The sequence below is a fragment of the Urocampus carinirostris genome, chromosome 20 (genome assembly GCF_059441175.1).
Source record: "Urocampus carinirostris isolate Australia breed hairy pipefish chromosome 20, RoL_Ucar_1.0, whole genome shotgun sequence".
Lineage (NCBI taxonomy): Eukaryota > Metazoa > Chordata > Actinopteri > Syngnathiformes > Syngnathidae > Urocampus > Urocampus carinirostris.
Genome location: NC_142368.1, coordinates 19,034,971 through 19,054,886, shown reverse-complemented (window position 1 = coordinate 19,054,886; position 19,916 = coordinate 19,034,971). Strand labels below are relative to the sequence as shown.

General features: G+C 38.0%; 2 protein-coding genes across 3 annotated transcripts in view; both read left to right on the top strand.

Annotated features, from left to right (window-relative positions):
• tfap2d (transcription factor AP-2 delta (activating enhancer binding protein 2 delta)) overlaps positions 1-8,341 on the top strand; it is a 35,607-nt gene extending 27,266 nt beyond the window's left edge. The window contains exons 6-8 of the mRNA XM_088324844.1: positions 2,629-2,770; positions 3,316-3,429; positions 5,428-8,341. Of these exons, the coding sequence (XP_088180970.1) occupies positions 2,629-2,770; positions 3,316-3,429; positions 5,428-5,644 (473 nt within the window). The 3' untranslated portion in view covers positions 5,645-8,341. The remainder of the gene's footprint in view (positions 1-2,628; positions 2,771-3,315; positions 3,430-5,427) is intronic.
• An 11,060-nt stretch (positions 8,342-19,401) lies between these two features.
• Positions 19,402-19,916, top strand: part of tfap2b (transcription factor AP-2 beta) — a 31,047-nt gene continuing 30,532 nt past the window's right edge. For both annotated transcript variants that reach the window (XM_088325115.1, XM_088325113.1), the window contains exon 1: positions 19,402-19,466. In XM_088325115.1, the coding sequence (XP_088181241.1) occupies positions 19,419-19,466 (48 nt within the window). In that variant the 5' untranslated portion in view covers positions 19,402-19,418. The remainder of the gene's footprint in view (positions 19,467-19,916) is intronic.

Genomic DNA, 19,916 nt, shown 5'->3' with positions numbered 1-19,916 from the left:
GCTCAGCAAGGTACAACGCTCCCGAGGCATCATGCACAAACAGCACGATCATTTTTTGCCCAAAGCCTCAGTCAACTGTCCACGCTGGCTGAAAAGAATGAGATATTTTTGCTGGAGGAGCTGTCGTGATTTGTTCATTTATCGCGCGCCGGTGTTCCTGTGGGAGGGTTAAAACACGGATCTCTCCTCCTTTGCGAGGCACCGCGCAGACACACACTCACACACAGAGGGGGAGGAGGGGCGCTACTGTAAAGCCTCTAAATAACACAGCGAGCATCTGAAAATGTCTGAATTTCACCTAAAACGCGCATTAAAAGAAAATCATTATTACTTGATCTACAGTCTCTCAATCTCATACTTGTCAACCTCAGCCAATTAGTTCCCGTAGTATGGTTGCAATTCTCCCTTAGTAATAGATAATAAACCTTGCAAACACAACACAACTGTTTACCAGAACCAAGACAGACTGTAGAATTCCGCGACAATTTTAGGAATCTACGATGACGTTGTCGTTTGCAACCAGAGACCGATACGATCAGGACTAGAGTCGAAATGGGTTTCTTTTATGTTAATTTTTTTATATAGGATCCCAACTTGAACTAATCAAAAAACGCTGGGAAATGCTGGGAAATGCTGGTAAGTTGACAGGTAGGCGGATATCAGTAACTCTTCCTCATAGTCAACTCGCATTTCATCTACTTAATGTTATCTTACTTATCTTAATACTGTAGTTTTTGTCAGGAACAGAACAGAGTCAGGACCCACTTGCGTTGCGTTTCTCACAACTTTTTTTGGAAGAAAGGGAAGGGGTTGCAGGTAGCTCTGAACGCGGAAGTGGATCTTCCGTGACGAGCGATGGCGGTGTCGGGAACAGAAAAATGGGTCAATAGCCGGGACAGGAGAGCAAAAACTTGGTCGTAAGCGAGTCTTAAGCCAGGAAAGGAGAGTAGACGTGGTCAGGGAGAAAAAGAGATCGAAAGCCGGGACGGGAGAGCAGACGTGGTCGAGATCAAACAGATCGTAGCGGGAGACAAACAGGAGCAAAAACACGTGAAAGGCGAAAAAGGACTTGCCGTGTAAAAACAGAGATTCGCAGGTGGACCGACAAAATGGGGACTGACAGGACAGAGTTTAAATACTGAAAGGGAGCCAATCTGTCAACAAGCTGCAGCTGGCGCCACACAGGCGGGGCCAATTGCGCGCCATGGCAACCGTGACAGAAGCTGGCACCACACGGGCGGGGCCAATTGGGCACCATGGCAACCGTGACATTATGGGCTTCATTTTTGTGAACTTATCAGCACATGGTTTCAATTCATTGTATTGTACTTTTGCGGTTTTCACCATCCAGAAAAGGGAATTCAAGTCTCAATATCACATCCACTGTCAGTTCTTCTTTGGTAGCTTAGCTCGGTGTCATACTGATGACACTACACTGGCATATTTGTTGTAAATTAAACTTATTTGTGATTGTTTCTCTGATAGAGTAAAGCTATCTCGAGAACGAATGAAGTCCGAGAAATCGTAAAATACTAAGGCTGCGTCCCATTCTTCTCACTTTCACTCGCTATTTGCCCTAGTCACTCGGTTTTGCACATTCACGTGAAAATGGGATGTGTCCCAATACTCTCAAGACCGAGGGAGAAGTGCCCTCAACCCATGACATAACCACTTCAGATCGAGGGAGGTCGGTACCTCACTTGGAGCGAAGTGACTACCCAGAAGGCTTTGCGAATTCTCAATATCAACAAACATGGCTGGAAAGGAACCGCACAAATGTAAGTAGTTTTCCACAACTACGCATGCATTTGCAACGAAATATATTGAGATATCTTGGTTAGAAATAAATGCAATAGAAAATCGCATTTTCGCGTTAAAACATAAACATTGCACGAATCTACCGAGGGAGCCGCAAAAAGAAAAACATCTTCACACTCCAAACCGTAGTGTAGGATAACTGCAGAAAATCACGGTTCAGCCTTGCAAGTCCCGTCCAATTTCTTAGGGGACAATCTTCACTTTGCACTCCACTCACTGAGGGGACTTCCCTATGAAGGGACCTCACTGGAGGGTTCTCAGGGCCAAGTGAGAGGAATGGGATTGGGCCTAACTTTACTGAGATCGGGGAAAGGCCTAAGAAAGTTGGAGAGTAGAAGTGGTCAGGATCAAAAACGGGTCCAAGCCGAGGGACAGACAGGAGCAAAAAACGGGACAGGTGGCAGTCAGGGTCGAAAAAAGCTTGCCTCTTGTTAACTGAGGTTTGCAGACGGACTGACAAAAGGGGACAGACAGGTGTGGGTACAAGTACTGATCGGGAGCCAATCAGAGTCCGAAGCTGTTGGCGGCAAAGGAGCAGGCACAGGTGATTCACATCGGTAATCATGACAATTTTTTTATCTTTATTATTTGAATGTGTTTTTAGCTATTTAGGCTTCCCTTTGATGATTCCGGAAATCTAGCAAGGGCCAATTCGTTTTTAATCGTATCATATCAGGAAAATGTGCTTGTCACGCGAGCAATTCAAGCAACATTCACCATCCCGGAACGATTAAAGCTCAAATGAAGAGGTACCAGTGTATTTCCTCTTTGTACTGATCCCCCTTATCAATTTGTGATGTTTTTATGCAGGAGAAGCACTCCACCTAGCAAGAGACTTTGGTTATACCTGCGAAACAGAGTTTCCCAGCAAGGCGGTCGGCGAACATTTGGCCCGCCAGCACAACGAGTCGAAAGAAAGCAACGCAAGAAAGAAAATGGTTTTGGCTACAAAGTGAGCATACAAAAACACAAACGCAACCTCGAACTTGTCAATGGAACGTCCCCGACGCCGTTCCTGGTTTCGTTTTGTTCTGTGACGGCCTACCTGTTGCTTTCGGTACTCCGATGTGCGATACGAAAGGTGCAAATTGAACTTTCCATAGCAAACGTTGTACCGTATATTCCTTCCTCCAATCACAATATTGATATTAAAAAGATTAAAATACATTATAAAAAAATTACTTTTGTTGTAAAGTGGTCCACAGTGTTCCCTCCCACAAAAAAGAAATGACATATCTACTGATAGATAGAGAAATAGCGAAAAATGATGGATGGATGGATGGATTGAGAGTGAAAGAGAGAGAGATAGGATAAGATGAATGGATAGATAGTTAGATAGATAGATGGATGGATGGATGGATGGATAGATAGGGATAGGGAGGGATAGAGATGGAGCGATAAGGAGAGATAGAGAAAGAGAGATATAGGGAAACATGGAGAGAGACAGATAGAAGGTTGATAGCTGGAGTTTAAAGTGATTTCACTTATTCCTCTCAGGCAAATCTGTAAGGAGTTCCAGGACTTGTTGAGTCAAGATCGTTCTCCTTTGGGCTCCTCCAGACCGACTCCCATCCTGGACTTGGACATTCAGAGACACCTCACACATTTCAGGTAACCAAACACCAGAGATCTATCGATTTATATCAATCCAAACAGCTAAAGGTAATCTCAAAGAAGCCAACTTCATCTTTGAGTGGAGAACTTCAGATGGACTTGGTAGGTAGCTCCAACTCAAAGTGAAAGTAGTTTGATTTGAACACTAGAGCTGTCAAAGGTTAAAGCTTTCAAGTTTCAACTCACAGTTTAAACCTTAAATAAGATCTAGATTAAGATTTAGAGCCAGATTATTACTTTTACTCAGATATGTGCTCAGGATTAGCTCAAACGCTAAAGCTAACTCCAGTGTTACATTAGCTATAAACACATCACTGTGTTTATAGCTAAACACAGCTATAAACAGATAGAAGTGAAAGTAATTTGATTTGAAGACTAGAGCTGTCAAAGGTTAAAGCTTTCAACTTCCAACTCTGAGTTTAAACCTCAAATAAAATTAAGATTGAGAATTCGAGCAACATTATTACTTTTACTAAAATATGTGCTCAAGTTTAGCTCAAACGCTAAAGCTAACTCCAGTGTTACAATAGGTTGAAACATTTAACGCAATTAAAAGTGAAAGTAGTTTGAACTGAACACTAGAGCTGTCAAAGGTTAAAGCTTTCAGGTTTCAACTCTGAGTTCAAACATTAAATGAGATTAAGATCGAGCAACAGTATTACTTTCACTAAAATATGTGCTCAGGATTAGCTCAAACGCAAAAGCTAACTCCGGTGTTACATTAGCTATGAACACATAACCCAATTAAAAGCTTAGTTTTGAAGCTGTAAAACGCTAGAGCTTTGAATAATATTTGGATAAAGAAATTAGAGCAGCTTTCAAACATTAGCTAATATAAAATAAATAATAATAAACAATAAAAAAAATAAAAGACAAATAAATAAAATGATCACAAATAAAAATAAATGAAATATAAATAAATAAAAATGAATCCAAATAAAATTTAAATAAATAAAATAATTATAAATAAAAATACAAAATAAATAAATAAAAATAACCTTTAACATTAGTTAAAAAAATGGAAAAGTTAAAGCCAACTCTAGCGTTAAAGCAACTTTAAAGCTTTAACTCAAGATTATTTCAAAAGTTACAGCATCTTTAAAGCATTAGCTCTTTAAGCCTCAAACTCATTCTAACTCTGAGTTATAGGAGCCATATAGCTTTAACTCAAGATTTACTCACTATGACCTCAAAAGTTAAGTTGTTAAAATCAACAAAAGTCAAATGAATTCAAATTAAGAACAAGAGCCGTCAAGAGATGAAGCATTAATCATGTCACTCCGAGTTAAATCTCTAAATCAATTAATTAATCTCGACAATTAAAGCAGCTTTAACTCCACCATTTGCTCAAGTTCTGGAGCCAGATTTGAAGGTGGAAGGGGGGGCGGATATACGGAGGTCAGGCGGCAATGAGTTCCAGAGCTGGGGGGCAGAGCGGCTGAAAGCTCTGCTCCCCGTGAAGCTGAGGCGGGCAGGGGGTATAGTGAGATGGAGGGAGAAGAGTGATCTGAGGGTGCGGGATAGCGTGGCAGTGTGGAGGAGGTCGGAAAGGTAGGACTGGGCAAGGTTATGAATAGCCATGTAAAGCAGGTTTTGGTATGTGATTCTATGGTTTACTGGGAGCTAATGAAGTTGCTGAAGGACGGGGGAAAAGTGATGATGAGACAGGTTTTTGGTGATGATGAGTGCACATTTGGATTTTGCACTTGTTTGTCTGCGGTACAACACACACTTTATTAACATTTCGATGAACATTTATTCATCATTAACATTTTGTGTTCTTATCATCAGCACCATAACATTTAACTATTTCTGGTGTCAGACCGTTAGTTTCACCTGTTCCAATCCAGATATAATATAATATAATAATATAAAATTATATACTGTATAAAATAAGAATAAAATATAATGATATAAAAAGAATATTCTAATGATTATAACTGTCATTAATTGTTATCCCCCATCCCCTAACTTTGATTCTCTTCTACCCGACAGCCTAATTACTCACGGTTTCGGCACCCCGGCCGTTTGCGCGGCCCTCAGCACTTTCCAAACTGTCTTGAGCGAGATGCTCAGCTACCTGGACAAAAACTCAAGCGGCAAAACGAGCGCAACCACCGACCAACAGATAAACAGCGGCTCGGAGAAGTCGCAACTCCGTAAAGCACCCGAGCCTCAGAGCAAAGACGGAAAAACGGAAAAAAACGAGTAGTCCTACCCGCCTGATTTCCCGTGCCTTGGATCTGTGTTTGTGAGTGTGTGTGATTTAGAGGTAAAGATTTAAAATCCAGCCCGACCCGACCGGTAACTTGATTTGCTGGACCGAGCCCGAAAAAAACGAAACGTCATATTTTTATCCGTGAGGATTCTGGAGGAGGAGAGGTGAATTACAATAATCGAAAGCCTGTCTCTAAGTTAAACAAACCTTTCTATCTTTTACTATTTCTTGGTCTCAATTTTCCATCATGGACGAGAAAAGTTGACGGGGACATTTTAAGGCCTTTCCTCATTTTAAAAGGTTTAAAAATTGGGGATTAGACAACAGCAGCAGTATGTCTTTAAGAATCTAGCGCAGCACTTTAAAAGAGAGGGAGACAGAGGCAGAGAGACGGTGACTGGTGGATAATACACACAGACAGGAAGGATTTCTTTAAAATTCATTGCAAGAGTGTGGTATAATATGTGTATTTTTGTTTTTCTAGTTGAATACCCAGACATCGTTTTCGTATACATTTTTAAAAACATATATTTATTCGTTATTTTAGGCCCAGGCTAAAATTGGTGGTCGGGATCGGAGTCGGGCTTAAGATCTTACCTCTAGTGTGTTGTACATGTGCATATGTGTGTATTTATTTATTTATCTATTTATTTATTTATTTTAATAATTATGATCATGTACACATGGACATTCCAATATATTAAATGTGACATTGGTGGGTGGGTAGTTGAATGTTTATTTTGATATACAGGGTGTCCCAAAAAATCTGTGTACACGTTTTAGAATCAGTAACTCAATTCTCTATTCTATATTTATATACTATACTCAAACAACAAAGTAATGGCAGCCAGGCTTGGATTCTTAAAAAACAAGGAAATGTATTCTAAAATGCTACTGGATATATGAGAATGCAGTACACGTCAAATACAGTCAAATGTGAAAAATACAACCCGATAATTTATCAACTCCTGCACTAGAATATTCAATTGACAAATACTACAGGTTAGGAAGATTCCAAGCATTTATGTACCATGCTTTTTTAAATATAGTCATAGATATACTTGGTTTCGTCTCTATCGCTTTGTCAGTTTCGCAAGGGATGGGAGAGCTTAAAATAAGTTGCATGGCTCTCTGTGTACATGCTGTTGTGATTATACAGGCTTCTTCTCAGTACAGTACAATGAGATTTGTTTCAGGAAAGTTTTTATCGCGTATATGTTAATGCAAGTTTAATTAACATTAAGATTGACAGCTGCGGACTCAGTCACAAACAATGCGTTACTTTGCTGTACTAGACATTTCCCCCGAGTTTTTTTTTGCGTATTCTTCCATAAACGTTCACATGTGGCTTTCAATTGAATAATTGCCTTTCCATCCATCCAGTAACTTCTTTTAGAATTAATTTCCTTTCTTCAAAGTCAAGTTTGACTGTTATCCATCGTGTCGATAGGATCAGTCGATAAAGATAGAATAAATACTTTAGTTACTGGCTGCTAAAATGTATTCATTTTTTGAGGCATCCTGAATATAATCTAGGGGTCACCAGCAGTTTTTAAACGGGGAGCTACTTCTTGGGTACTGTTGATTCCAAAGGGCTACCAGTTACATTGAGAAAACAAACTTAAAGGGGAAGTCAACTTACAATCATCTTAACATTCTATGTCGAATTTCTAAACGCAGTAAAGTCTAGAATCCATCTCAGTCCTCAACAATCACGATCCCAAACTCTGTTGTGATTGGTCATTATATAAATAATGTCATCTCAAATCACAGAGCAGTGATGTGTCGTTGGCGAACGAAACGGCTTTATGAGCCGACTCGCTCGCTTTCTCTCCCCCTCGTTCTTTTGTATTTTTAAAAGGCGCACGTGATTTGTCTATATGCGAGATATCATTTCTCACTCTTTGTGTCTGTGGATGGTAGTATCATTAATTGAATTCCAGTAGAGCAGGGAAGGGTGAGTTAAAAATAAATGAGCGAAACCCAGAAAAAGAGCCAAATTTTGACTCTTTTTAATTCCATCCACGGCTCCAAAGCGGAATGTTTCGTCTGCATGATCAAAATTTCAACCGACAACCTCCACAGACACCTGGGAACTGTACACCCGAAGAGCCTCCCGGGAGCCGAAAGTGATGTATCTTTTGAGTGAGCCCGGCCGAAAGAGCCAGTCCTCAAAAGAAATACATTCATTACTTCATTGTAAATTGACTATGTAATTTAACTTCCCCTTTAACAGATGGTATTCCCTTTTAAAATACACTTTAGTATTTATCACAACGTTCACGAAGATTATTTCTTTAAACTTTACGTTTTTGGAAAATGGCAAGGTTCTAAATTCTCATCACAGTCTTATGTTGGTGACCCCCGTTTTTAAACGTTGCTTAGTTGGCCAATATAATTATATATATAATTATATATACAGTGAAGAAAATAAGTATTTGAACACCCTACTGTTTTCCCACTTATAAATCATAGAGGGGTCTGAAATTGCTATATCACACAAATAAATTGTTAAAAAAATCATGCATTGTGAATTCTGGATTTTTCTTTTTAGTTTAGCTCTCTCAAACTGAACATGCACCTACGAGGAAAATTTTAGACCCCGCTATGATTTCTAAGTGGGTGAAATATCAAAATAGCAGGGTTTTCAAATATATATTTCCTTCACTGTATATATATATATATATATATGTATATATATATATATATATATATATATATATATATATATATATATATATATATATATATATATATATATATATATATATATATATATATATACAGTATGCATCACCTCATAATGTTTTTTAATAAATTCACACTGATGACTCAACACAAACTACAAATGTGAGAGTGTAAATCCTTTTTAAGTAGTATTTTTAGGGGAGAGAATGGTTTTAATGTCTGAGATATGTCCAAGTCCACTATTTTCTAAAAGGTACTCAACAACTCCTATTCCCCGTGCATGTCCAAGTCTTTGTACACCCTCCGAAAACGGCAGCGCTCGGACGCGCTCTTGAACATTTGTAAAAATTTATATAAATATTTAAATTACTTTTTTGGAAAGATTTTGACAATATATACTGTATATGTTGAAGTCTTGGATTTAAAAAAACAAACACTGGTGTTCAATAAACTTCATTTGCATTGTGTTGTGTTATTTACTTGGTTTTGCGACGCGGAGGACACTTTGTGCTCAACATCCGGGTTCCGGGAGATTTTGGGGCGAGGATACCAGGGCTGAGCAACGCAGTTCAGTACTTTTATTGTGAAGACACAAATATAGATAGATAGATAGATAGATAGATAGATAGATAGATAGATGTCTAGATAGATAGATAGATGTCTAGATAGATAGATAGATAGATAGATAGATAGATAGATAGATAGATAGATAGATAGATGGATAGATATTTTATTAATCCCCGTAGGGAAATTCACACTTCCAGCGGTATCCTTGTGTTGAAAAATAAAATAAAAGATATAGAATACAAAAATACCCAATATAACGTGTTGATATAGAGTATTTAAATAGTGCTACGGAAATTACACGCTGTAATAAAAATAGGGTAATATGCAAATGTGGGGGTGGGATTTAATGTGGGCTTTACTCCCCCGGGTGGAGTTAAAGAGCCTCTATCAAATAAAGGAGATTTTCAAGTCTTTCCCAAATAAGCCTCGAGAAAACGCCCGACCATTGTTTTTCATAAGGAAGGGGCGTGGCTCCACAAGAACGAAACTTAAGAAAAGTGGGATTCTCCCGACAAAGTCAGGAAGTCCAAGCTTCACAACGGACCTTTGTTAAAACTGTATCTCCCTAGATTCTACTACTCAAGGAAAAACCATCGGTATCAGAACGGTATCGGTCGAGCCTATCGTGTGTTTACTCGGAACAGAGCGATACCGGAATTTCCCAGTAGCGCCCACCCCTGGTGAGTGACAAAGCGACACAGGTGGCTGATTTAAATGCCACCCGATGGGCGTGACATCCGATTTCCCAAGGACCGGAATAACAACGATGAAACATCATCCTTAGAGCCGGGACGGAAATGGCAGTTGGCAGTTAACTCGGCAGTCTCTTTTATCAGGATTTTCCCTTTCTAATGTATCGAAGCAGTCGAGTTGCAGAAAGTCACTCAGCCTGAAAGTAAACAAAACAAGCTTTTGAACATAGCCTGTTCATTCCCCCCCGCCCCCGCTCATCATTTAGAAGAAGGCTGTTCAATATGTCATACGTGCTAGCATGGATGGGTTCAAGTTGTTCTCTTTGATCTCTTTGATCTCTTGCGGTTCCTTTGGCGTTTGGTAACGTGTTTGCCTGTTTGAGAAGTCAATCATACTGGCTTTCGCGTCATACTCTCACACATGCGCTACCGTACTCTCGCACAGACACAGTCATACCATTCGCAAACACGACTATACTCTCTCATTCACACGATACTACTCTTATACTATACTCTCAGACATGATTTTATACTCTCACACATGCAAAACGATACTCTCTCACAGACACAGTCATACCATTCGCAAACACTACTATACTCCCTCATACACAGTATTATACTCTCATACAGGCTTCTATACACTCACGCGTGATTATCTCTCACATACGCAAAATTATACTCTTGCACGGACACAGTCAAACAATTCGCAAACACTACAATACTCTCTCATTCACACTATAGTACTCTTATACAGGCGTCTAAACTCTCACACACGATTTTATACTCTCACACAATGCAAAATGACACTCTCACACAGTCATACCATTCTCAAACTACTATACTCCCTCAAACACAGTATTAGACTCTCAAACAGGCTATGATAATAATAATAATAATAATAATAATAATAATAATAATTTCCTTGTATTGTCATTCTGTGTAACAATGTACACAGAACGAAATGTCGATTGCACCTGACCCGTTGTAGCGAGCCGATGCAGCCGCAGCCAACAGAGGGCGCCGCCGACCACTTTTTAAGTCTTAGGAATGACTCGGCCGGGGCGCGAACCACCGACCTCCCAGTCTCAATACTCTCACACTTGATTTTATACTCTCACAGCTGTAAAACTCCCACATACACAGTCGTACCACTCGCAAAGACTACTATAATCTATCACAGGAAGTGTGAAACAGTACTCCTATGCAGGCTTCCATACTCTCACGAATGCAAAACTATACTCTCGCACAGACACAGTCATACCATTCGCAAACACTATTATACTCTCTCATTCACACTGTAATACTCTTATACAGGCGTCTAAACTCTCACACATGATTTTATACACTCACACTCTACGTATGATTATCTCTCACACATGCAAAATTATACTCTTGCACGGACACAGTCAAACCATTCGCAAACACTACTATACTCTCTCATTCCAATATACTACTCTTCGTCTATACTCTCACACATAATTTTATACTCTCACACATGCAAAATGATACTCTCACACAGACACAGTCATACCATTCTCAAACTCTACTATACTCCCTCATACACAGTATTATACTGTCATACAAACTATGATACTCTCACACATGACTTTGTAATCTCACGAATGCAAAACTTTACTCTCGCACGGACGCCGTCATGCCATTCGCAAAGACAACTATAATCTTTCACAAGCAGTATTATACTCTCATACAGGCTTCTATACTCTCACACTTGATTTTATACTCTAACACATGCAAAACGATACTCTCACACTGACACAGTCATAACATTCACAAAAATTACTCCCTCATACACACTGTTATACTCTCAAACAGGCTATGATACTCACACACATGATTTTATACTCTCACACGTCCAACTATACTCTCGCACAGACACGGTCACACCCTTCGTAAACGCTACTATACTCATTTTAGGGTCTTACATACGTCAGTATACACTCATTCATTTTTGGTACCTATTAGACTTTAATTAAGTACAAATACTGTATCTTTAATGTAAATATATTTCATTATTATTTGAATCAATCAAGTTTTTTTACCATTTAAAGGTTCAAAATATGACATAACAACCCTTTAAATCTCAGAGCTCAAATCTAAGCGATTTGGGGTCTTACATACGTTACTATACACTCATTCCTTTTCGAAACCTATTAGACTTTAACAAACTTTTTTCACATTCCAAATCAAATGATGAGGTTGATATTTGATATCTTTCGATTCGTTGAAAGTATGTTTAGCATGTATTCATCTTTTTACAGAGGGGATAATGAGCACACGCCTGTTCGTCTTTTGTGTGTGCGTGTGTCTTTGATGCAAAGTACAAAAGAGGGCTTTTTTTACATAGCTTGCGGGGTTTTCCTCATTAAATCACCTCGTTCCCTACGTCTTGAATAAACAAAACAACAAAAAAATTATAACTCAGTCAATGGAAAGATGTTCCTTTTGATTATTTCGCACGTATTAGTGTTCGAATCTAGGAGTTGATTTTACACTCATTGAATTATACTCATGGAGCATACTGCATTTGCCGTCCTATCTGTCATGTGGTGTTTTTCTGTCCTCTAGCGGTAGAAAGATGAATAGCATCACCCTAGTTATGAAAACCCGTTTGACTATTAAAGGGACAATGTGTTCTATTTAGCGCCTCCTTGTGGTGGAACGAGCTTCATTATTTTGGATAAAGGATATTTATTTGAATAATGATCAAAATTACACGTTTTTAACTGTCTTTTCTTTCTTTTTTTGTTATGTTATCGTTTATTTTCTGTCTTTTACCCTTTCCTCTTTTTTATTCTTTCCGTCATCTTTCCTTCTTTTTCGATCTCTTCCTTTTCATACTTTTTTTTAACTTCTCTGTCTTTTCCTCCTTTTCTTTTTTCTTTTGTTTCTTCCCTGTTTTCTTTATTCTTTCCTTCCTTCTTTTCTTCCTTCTACATATCGTACATATAGGACACAATTTTGACACTCATAGTGTCAAGACAACAGGTCCGGTTTTGGCTGTAAATCGTTAGATAATCCTTTATATAGAAGCTTATGAAACAATCTCATTGTTGAAACTTTATGATGAAAAGCCAGAGAACAAACTTTAAACACCCAGAAGCTCTAGCAAGGCACCTACAGCAATATGATTGGATGAATAATAAGAATGGGCGGCGCTATACACACGCACTCTCTCGCCCAGTGCCGTCTGCACTGAGGGTAAATACGATGGTATTTTTGTTCACAGAATTTTGTGACAATTTTATAAAATAACTTTGCTCGCACCTTGTTTTGAAACCATTATTTGGGAAAAAAATGAGCTTCGACACTCTTAAAGGGTCAGTGTGTAATATTTTGTGCCACCTAGTGGTACAAAAAACATTTGTTTGAATATTAGGCGAAAATACATAAACCATCATAGCAAATTTTATTGAAAATTATAGATTCGAGAAACGTGTAGTTCTTTTACACAGTGGAATCCATACCTAGGGTTTGTCTGCCGTCTTGCTGCTTACCGCTCTGGTTTTCATTTGAGTTTTATTTTTGTAGTGTTTCGTAGTTTTTCGACAGTGGTACTTTTTTGTTTTTCCAAAATAGTATTTCAGAGGTATTTCTATAGTGTACCTGTAGTATTTTTATAGTACTACTGTGGTTGTATTATTCTACTTTTTCTAATATTTCGGTAGAGGTATTTTTGTACTATGGTATTAAAAACAGTGGCATGTTTGAAATAGTATTTTTAAAGTATTGTATGTCTCTCTTGCTTGCTTTTCTCTCTCTCGCTCTCGCTTTTCGATCTCTCTCTCTTTATCTAGCTCTCGCTTTCTCTCTCTCCAGCTTTTCACTCTCTCTCTCTCTCTCTCTGTCTCTTCTCTCCCTCCCTCGCTAACTTTTCGCACTCTCTCTCCTTCTCTTCTCTCTCTCTCTCTCTCTCTCTCTCTCTGGCTTTTTGGTCTCTCTCTCTCTCTCTCGCTTTCTTTCTCAGTTTTTCTCTCTCTCTCTCCCTCTCTTTCTCCGCCCTCTCTCTCTCTAGCTTTTCTCTCTCTCTCTCTTTCTTCTCTCTCTCTGGCTTTTTGCTCTCTCTCTCTCTCTCTCGCTTTCTTTCTCAGTCTTTCTCTGTCTCTCTCTCTCTCTCTAGCTTTTCACTCTCTGTCTCTCTCTCTCTCTCTCTCTTACTAACTTTTTGCTCTCTCTCCTTCTCTTCTCTCTCTCTCTCTCTCTCTCTCTCTCCTTTCTCTCGCTTTTTGCTCTCTCTCACTCTCTCTCTGGCTTTTTGCTCTCTCCCTCTGTCACTTTCTTTCTCTCTCTCTCACTCTCTCTCTTTAGCTTTTCACTCTCTTTCTCTCTCTCTCTCTCTCGCTGGACTTTTGCTGTCTCTCTCTCTCACTTTCGTACTCTGTCTCTCTTTCTCTCTCTAACTTTTCACTCTCTCTCTCTCTCTAGCTTTTCACACTCTCTCTTCTTTCTCTCGCTGGCTAACTTTTCGCTCACTCTCGCTTTCTTTCTCTCTCTCTTGATCACTCTCTCTATCTCTGTTTCTCTCGCTTTTTGCTCTCTCACTCTCGCTTTCTATCTCTCTCTCTCTCGCTCTCTCTCTGGATTTTTTCTCTCTCTCTCTCTCTCTCTCTCACTTTCGCTCTCTGTCTCTCTCTCTCTCTCTAACTTTTCACTCTCTCGCTTTTTCTATTCTCTCACTCTCTCTTTCTCACTTTTTGCTCTCTCTCACTCTCGCTTTCTCTCTCTCTCTCTCTCTCTCTCTCTCTCCCTGTCCCTCTCGCTCTCTCTCTCTCTTTCTCACACTTTTTGTTCTCTCTCTCTCAGTCTTGCTTTCTCTCTCTCAATCTCTCACACGCTCTCTTTCTCTCTCTCCTCCCTCTCTCTCTCTCTAGCTTTTCACTATCTCTCTCTCTCTCTCTCTCTTGATTTCCCCTCTATGTTTCCCTTCTCTCTATCACTATCTCTCGCTTTCCCCTTCTATCTTTCTCTTTAATCTACTAGTCCAGCCCCCGAAAGAATGTTTGTTCTACCGTGTGGCCCCCGAGTTCAAATGAGTTTGACATCCCTGCCCTAAGTGTGGCCCCGCGCCAGTTTGCGACCAGAGGGTCGTGGACCACTACTGTGAAGAACATTGGAAATGGAAACGGGACCTTCTTCACTTAATATCAGGGAACATCTCATGGAAATGAAGGCTGCAGATAAGACCACGAGTTAGATGGTTGAAGGCCTTTAGGACAAGCGACAACAAAGACAGCCTCCGGACTTCCAGACCGTTAGGACATCTGCCATTGGATGTCCCACCAAAATGTATATGGACATTGTCCAAAAACAAGACAAAGAAGGCTGAATACCTCCAAGGAGGTCATTTGGAGATGAAGGCGACAGACGTCCTCCTAAAACATTTAAGAGGAAGCCCATTGATGACATCTTCTTGGATTGAACATCAAGATCTTCGTCCAAGTGACTATCATTATTGCATGAAACACGTGAACTGAGATGCAGTTAAAAGGTTCTCCGTTAGATGGCAGCAGACACATAGTTAAACTGTGAGGACTGCTAGGCAGGGGAGGCTCAACAAGCCTTCATGGGGCCCTAGGCAAAATGAGATCCGGGCACCCTATTACTTGATAGACTACTAGATTACTTTCATCAAATTTTGAGAAAACCAGTATACGGTGTCCCTGTTTTAAGCACTTCATTTGTTATTTAGTTTTCAAGATTTTTTTGTAGGATTTTATGTAGTATTTATGTCGTGGGATTTTTATGGAAGTTCTGTAGTTTTTTGTAGTGTTACTGTAGTTTTATTTTTGGACTATCTTTGTAGTATTTCTGAAGTGAATTCATGTAGTATATCCATAGTAGTATTTTTGTAGTATTTATGTCGTACTTTTGTTGTTTTTTGAAAGTATATTTTTTTGTTGTATATCTGTAGTATTTTTTTATTATTACAGTAGGTCTATCATTACTGTATTTTTGTAGTATTGCTGTAGTATTATTTTTCAGTATGTTTTACTATCTCTGTTGTATTTTGTAGTATTTTCCTATAAGAATGTTTGTTGTGTATCTGTAGTATTTCTGTAGTATTTTTGCAGTACAGTGTTACTGTAGTTTTTTTTTGTACTTTTTTGTAGTATTTCTGAAGTAATTTTATCTAGTATTTCAATAGTAGCATTTTAGTAGTGTCTCGAAAGTAATTTTTTATTGTTGTGTAGTATTTTTCATGGTATTTTTGAATTATTATAGTAGTTTTATGATTATCGTATTTTTGTAGTATTCCCGTAGTATTATTTTTTTAGTATTTTTTATTGTCTCTGTTGTATTTTGTAGTATTTCCCTATGTGAATGTTTGTTCTGTATGTGTAGTATTTATGTAGTACAGTGTTACCGTAGTTTTATTTTTGTACTGGTATTGTAGTATTTCTGAAGTAATTTCATGTAGTATTTCCATAGTAGTATTTTTTCAGTATTTCTGTATTACTTGTCTTGTATTTGGAAAGTAGATTTTTTGTTGTATATCTGTAGTATTTTTGTATTATTACAGTAGTTTTATGATTACGGTACTTTTGTTTGTCTACTGTGGTATTATCTTTTTAAGTATTTTTGTACTCTGTTGTATTTTGTAGTATTTGAATATAAGAATGTTTTTTGTATATCTGTAGTATATTTGTCGTAATTTTGTATTATTACAGTAATTTTATGATTATAGGATTTTTGTAGTATTGCTGTAGTATTATTTTTCAGTATGTTTTACTATCTCTGTAGTATTTTGTAGTATTTCCATATAAGAATGTTGTGTATCTGTAGTATTTTTACTGTAGTTTTATTTTTGTAATATTTCCATAGTAGTATTTTTTCAGTATTTCGAAAGTATTTTTTTGTTGTATATAAGTCATATTATTTGTAGTATTTTTGTATTATTATAATAGTTTTATGATTATAGTATTTTCGTGGTATTACTTTAGTATTTTTTTTTCACTATGTTTTACTATCTGTTGTATTTTGTAGTATTTCTGTAGTATTTTTGTAGCACAGCGTTACTGTAGTTTTATTTTGGGGATATTTTCAAGGGAGAATTTTTGTAGTATCGCTATAGGTGTCATTTGCAGTATTTCTGTTGCAAACCTCTTGTAGTAGTATTTTTGTAGTAATATTACTTTAGTAGTTATTTATATTATAGTAATATTTATCTGTATTTCCTTTTGTTTTGTTTTTTTTGTAGGATTGATGTATTTCCAAAGCAGTATTTTAGTAGTATTTTTGTAGAATTTTTGTAGTATTCCCATAGTAGTATTTTTGGAGTCAATAATTCTGTAATAGTATTTTGTAGTATGGTATTTTTGTAGTAATTATATACTATTATTTTTTTTACAGAATGAAAGCAACATAATATATTTGATACTTAGTTTTGTAGTTATTGTGGAGTATCTTTGTTTTATTTCTGTCGTAGTATTTTTGAGTGGACACACAAAGTGAACCACTCTTGGGCCCCCCCTAGTGGTAGTAGCATGGCCCTAACCAGCCGCTTGGCTCGCTTATGCCTCGCTCGTGAGACAATGCTGAAAGAAGAGATCAATGCAATGCATAGCGTTTACTTGCAGTCTTTCATATGTCCACTGGGTGTCGCCAAAACAAAGCACCGCTCGAAAAGAACCCAGTTTGGCTGTATTTGAGTTTTATTAATCAACCAGAGAATATTGAGGAAACCCATTCTGTGGTTATTTTACTTTGAGATAACGCTCCTTTAAGGCAATATGAAGAATACACAATTTAGAAAATTAATAATAAGCGCTGCCCCTTTTTATAATGGATATAAAAGTTCTCATATTTAGTCAATATTTTCATTTAAAATATATAAAAATACATTAAAATCAGAAATGCTTCTAAATAATCCAATCAATCATCAATCATCATACTAAAGAAATATGAAAAAATACTACGATGGAAATACCACAAAAAGACAACTACAGTAATATTACAAAATGCTAAAGAAATATGACAAAATATTACCAAGGAAATACTACAAAAAGAAAACTAAAATAATATTACAAAAATACGAAAGATGCATGACAAAATACTACTAAGGAAATACTACAAAAAGACAACTACAGTAATATTCCAAAAATACGAAAGAAATAGGACAAAATACTGCTATGAAAATACCATGAAAATAAAACTACAGTTATATTACAAAAATACTAAAGGGATATGAAAAAATACAACGACGGAAATACTACAAAAGACAACAACACTAATACGACAAAAACACAAAAAAATATATGACAAAGTACTATTATGGGAAAACTACAAAAATTCTACAAAAATACTACTAAAACACTGCTTTGGAAATACACGAATTATACTTCTACAGAAATACAAAAAATACAAATACATAATATTATACTATTAAAAACTACAGGAGAAATATTACTACAAAAATACTGTACTACTATAAGAATATTACAACAGAAATACTACAAATTACACCTGTAGCTATACTACCAAATTGTCCTTTAGAAATATTTTTGTGTCATTAGCAAATAAAATTCATTCAATCTTTTTTTATACTGAACATATGTCATTTATCTATAATGTAAAAAGCATCGGTCCCAGGACGGATCCCTGAGGAACGCCACAATCGATTGATGGTCGATTTGACATATGACTATCCAAAGAAACAATGTTGTCACAACCCGCACAGACGCAGGACCCAGACGCGTAACGTTTTCACACAAGCTTTATTTTACGGGAATGGGGCAGTCATGCGCGTGAAAACAAATGCCAGGGATGCGGCGATCGCTAGATGGAAGAAGTAAGACAAAAAAGTCAGAGGCAGACAAAATCGAGGCCGGACAGAACAGATCGATACAGGACACACGGGTAGATACCGGACGGGACAGACGGGATCGATACTGGATACCAAAGACTTGAGCAAGATACCGGACAGGACGAGACCGATGGGCTGGATACCGGATACTGGAGACTGGAGAAAGATACCGGGCAGGACGAGGCAGGCGGGATTGATATTGGATACTGGAGGCTGGAGCAAAATACCAGAGAGGATGAGACAGACGGGGTCGATACTGGATACTGGTGCAAGATACTGGACAGGATGAGACAAGCGGGATCGATATCGGATACTGGAGACTGGAGCAAGATAACAGACAAGACGGGCGGACGGGGTTGATACCGGATACTGGAGACTGGTGCAAGTACCAGAAAGGATGAGACAGCCGGGATCGATATCGGATACTGGAGACTGGAGCAAGATACCGGGCAGGAGGAGACTGACTAGATCGATTTTGGGTATTGGAGACTGGAGCAAGATACCGGACTGAAGGAATCAATACCGGATACTGGAGACGGGAGTAACATACCGGACAGGACGAGACAGACGGGGTCGATATCGGACACTGGAGCAAGATACCGGACAGGACGAGACAGGCGAGATCGATACCGGTTGTTGTCTATTACTTTGTAGCCGGTCAAATGTGAAACCCATATTACCGGAATATCTTATATTAAATGATCGAATGTGTCAAAAGCTATTTTAACATCGATAAAGATCCCAATGGCCATTTTTTATACATGATGTGTTTACCCTGGAGTGCCATGTCTAATCTCTTTGTATACATCATTTCATCGCGTTGATATCAATGACAATAAAGACAATTCTATTCTATTCTACAGGGTCGACACATGTAGTGTAGGGGGTGCGATAAGGGGAAAGGGGGAGGGCAGAGAGAGAGGGAGAGAGAAATGAGATGGAGACTGCATCTCTCCCTATACCCTTGCATTCATTTTGGGACAGTGGAGAAGCGGAGACCATGCTGTGGAAACTAGTGGAGAATGTCAAGTATGAAGATATTTACGAGGTATAGTTTTTTGCTTCCGCTCGGATAGCATTTTTGGGTGAAGTTTTTTAGGGGAAATGGGGTCTGGTAGGTGTTTTACCTTTGAACCCTTTGAAGGCCCTTATTAAAGTAGTCATTCTAGTAGTATTTTGAATTGAGATTTTGAATACCTTGTATTTACTTGAAACGGGTTGACCTATCCTGCCATGAGTAGAGTTAAAAGTATAAATGAATAAATACCTGTAAATATTTTCTATTTCAATAAACAAACACATAAATAATTCAGGTTATACCTAAAGGTATGAGTAGCATGCAGTTTATTCATCTATTTATGCATTTTTTCATTTATTTTGTCGTTGTATTTTGTCGTTGCAGTTTTTTGTTGTTCCAGTTTGCCGTCATTGTATTTTGTTTTTGTTGTATTTTTTCGTAATTTTATTTTGTCATTGTATTTGGTCGGCGTTGTAGACT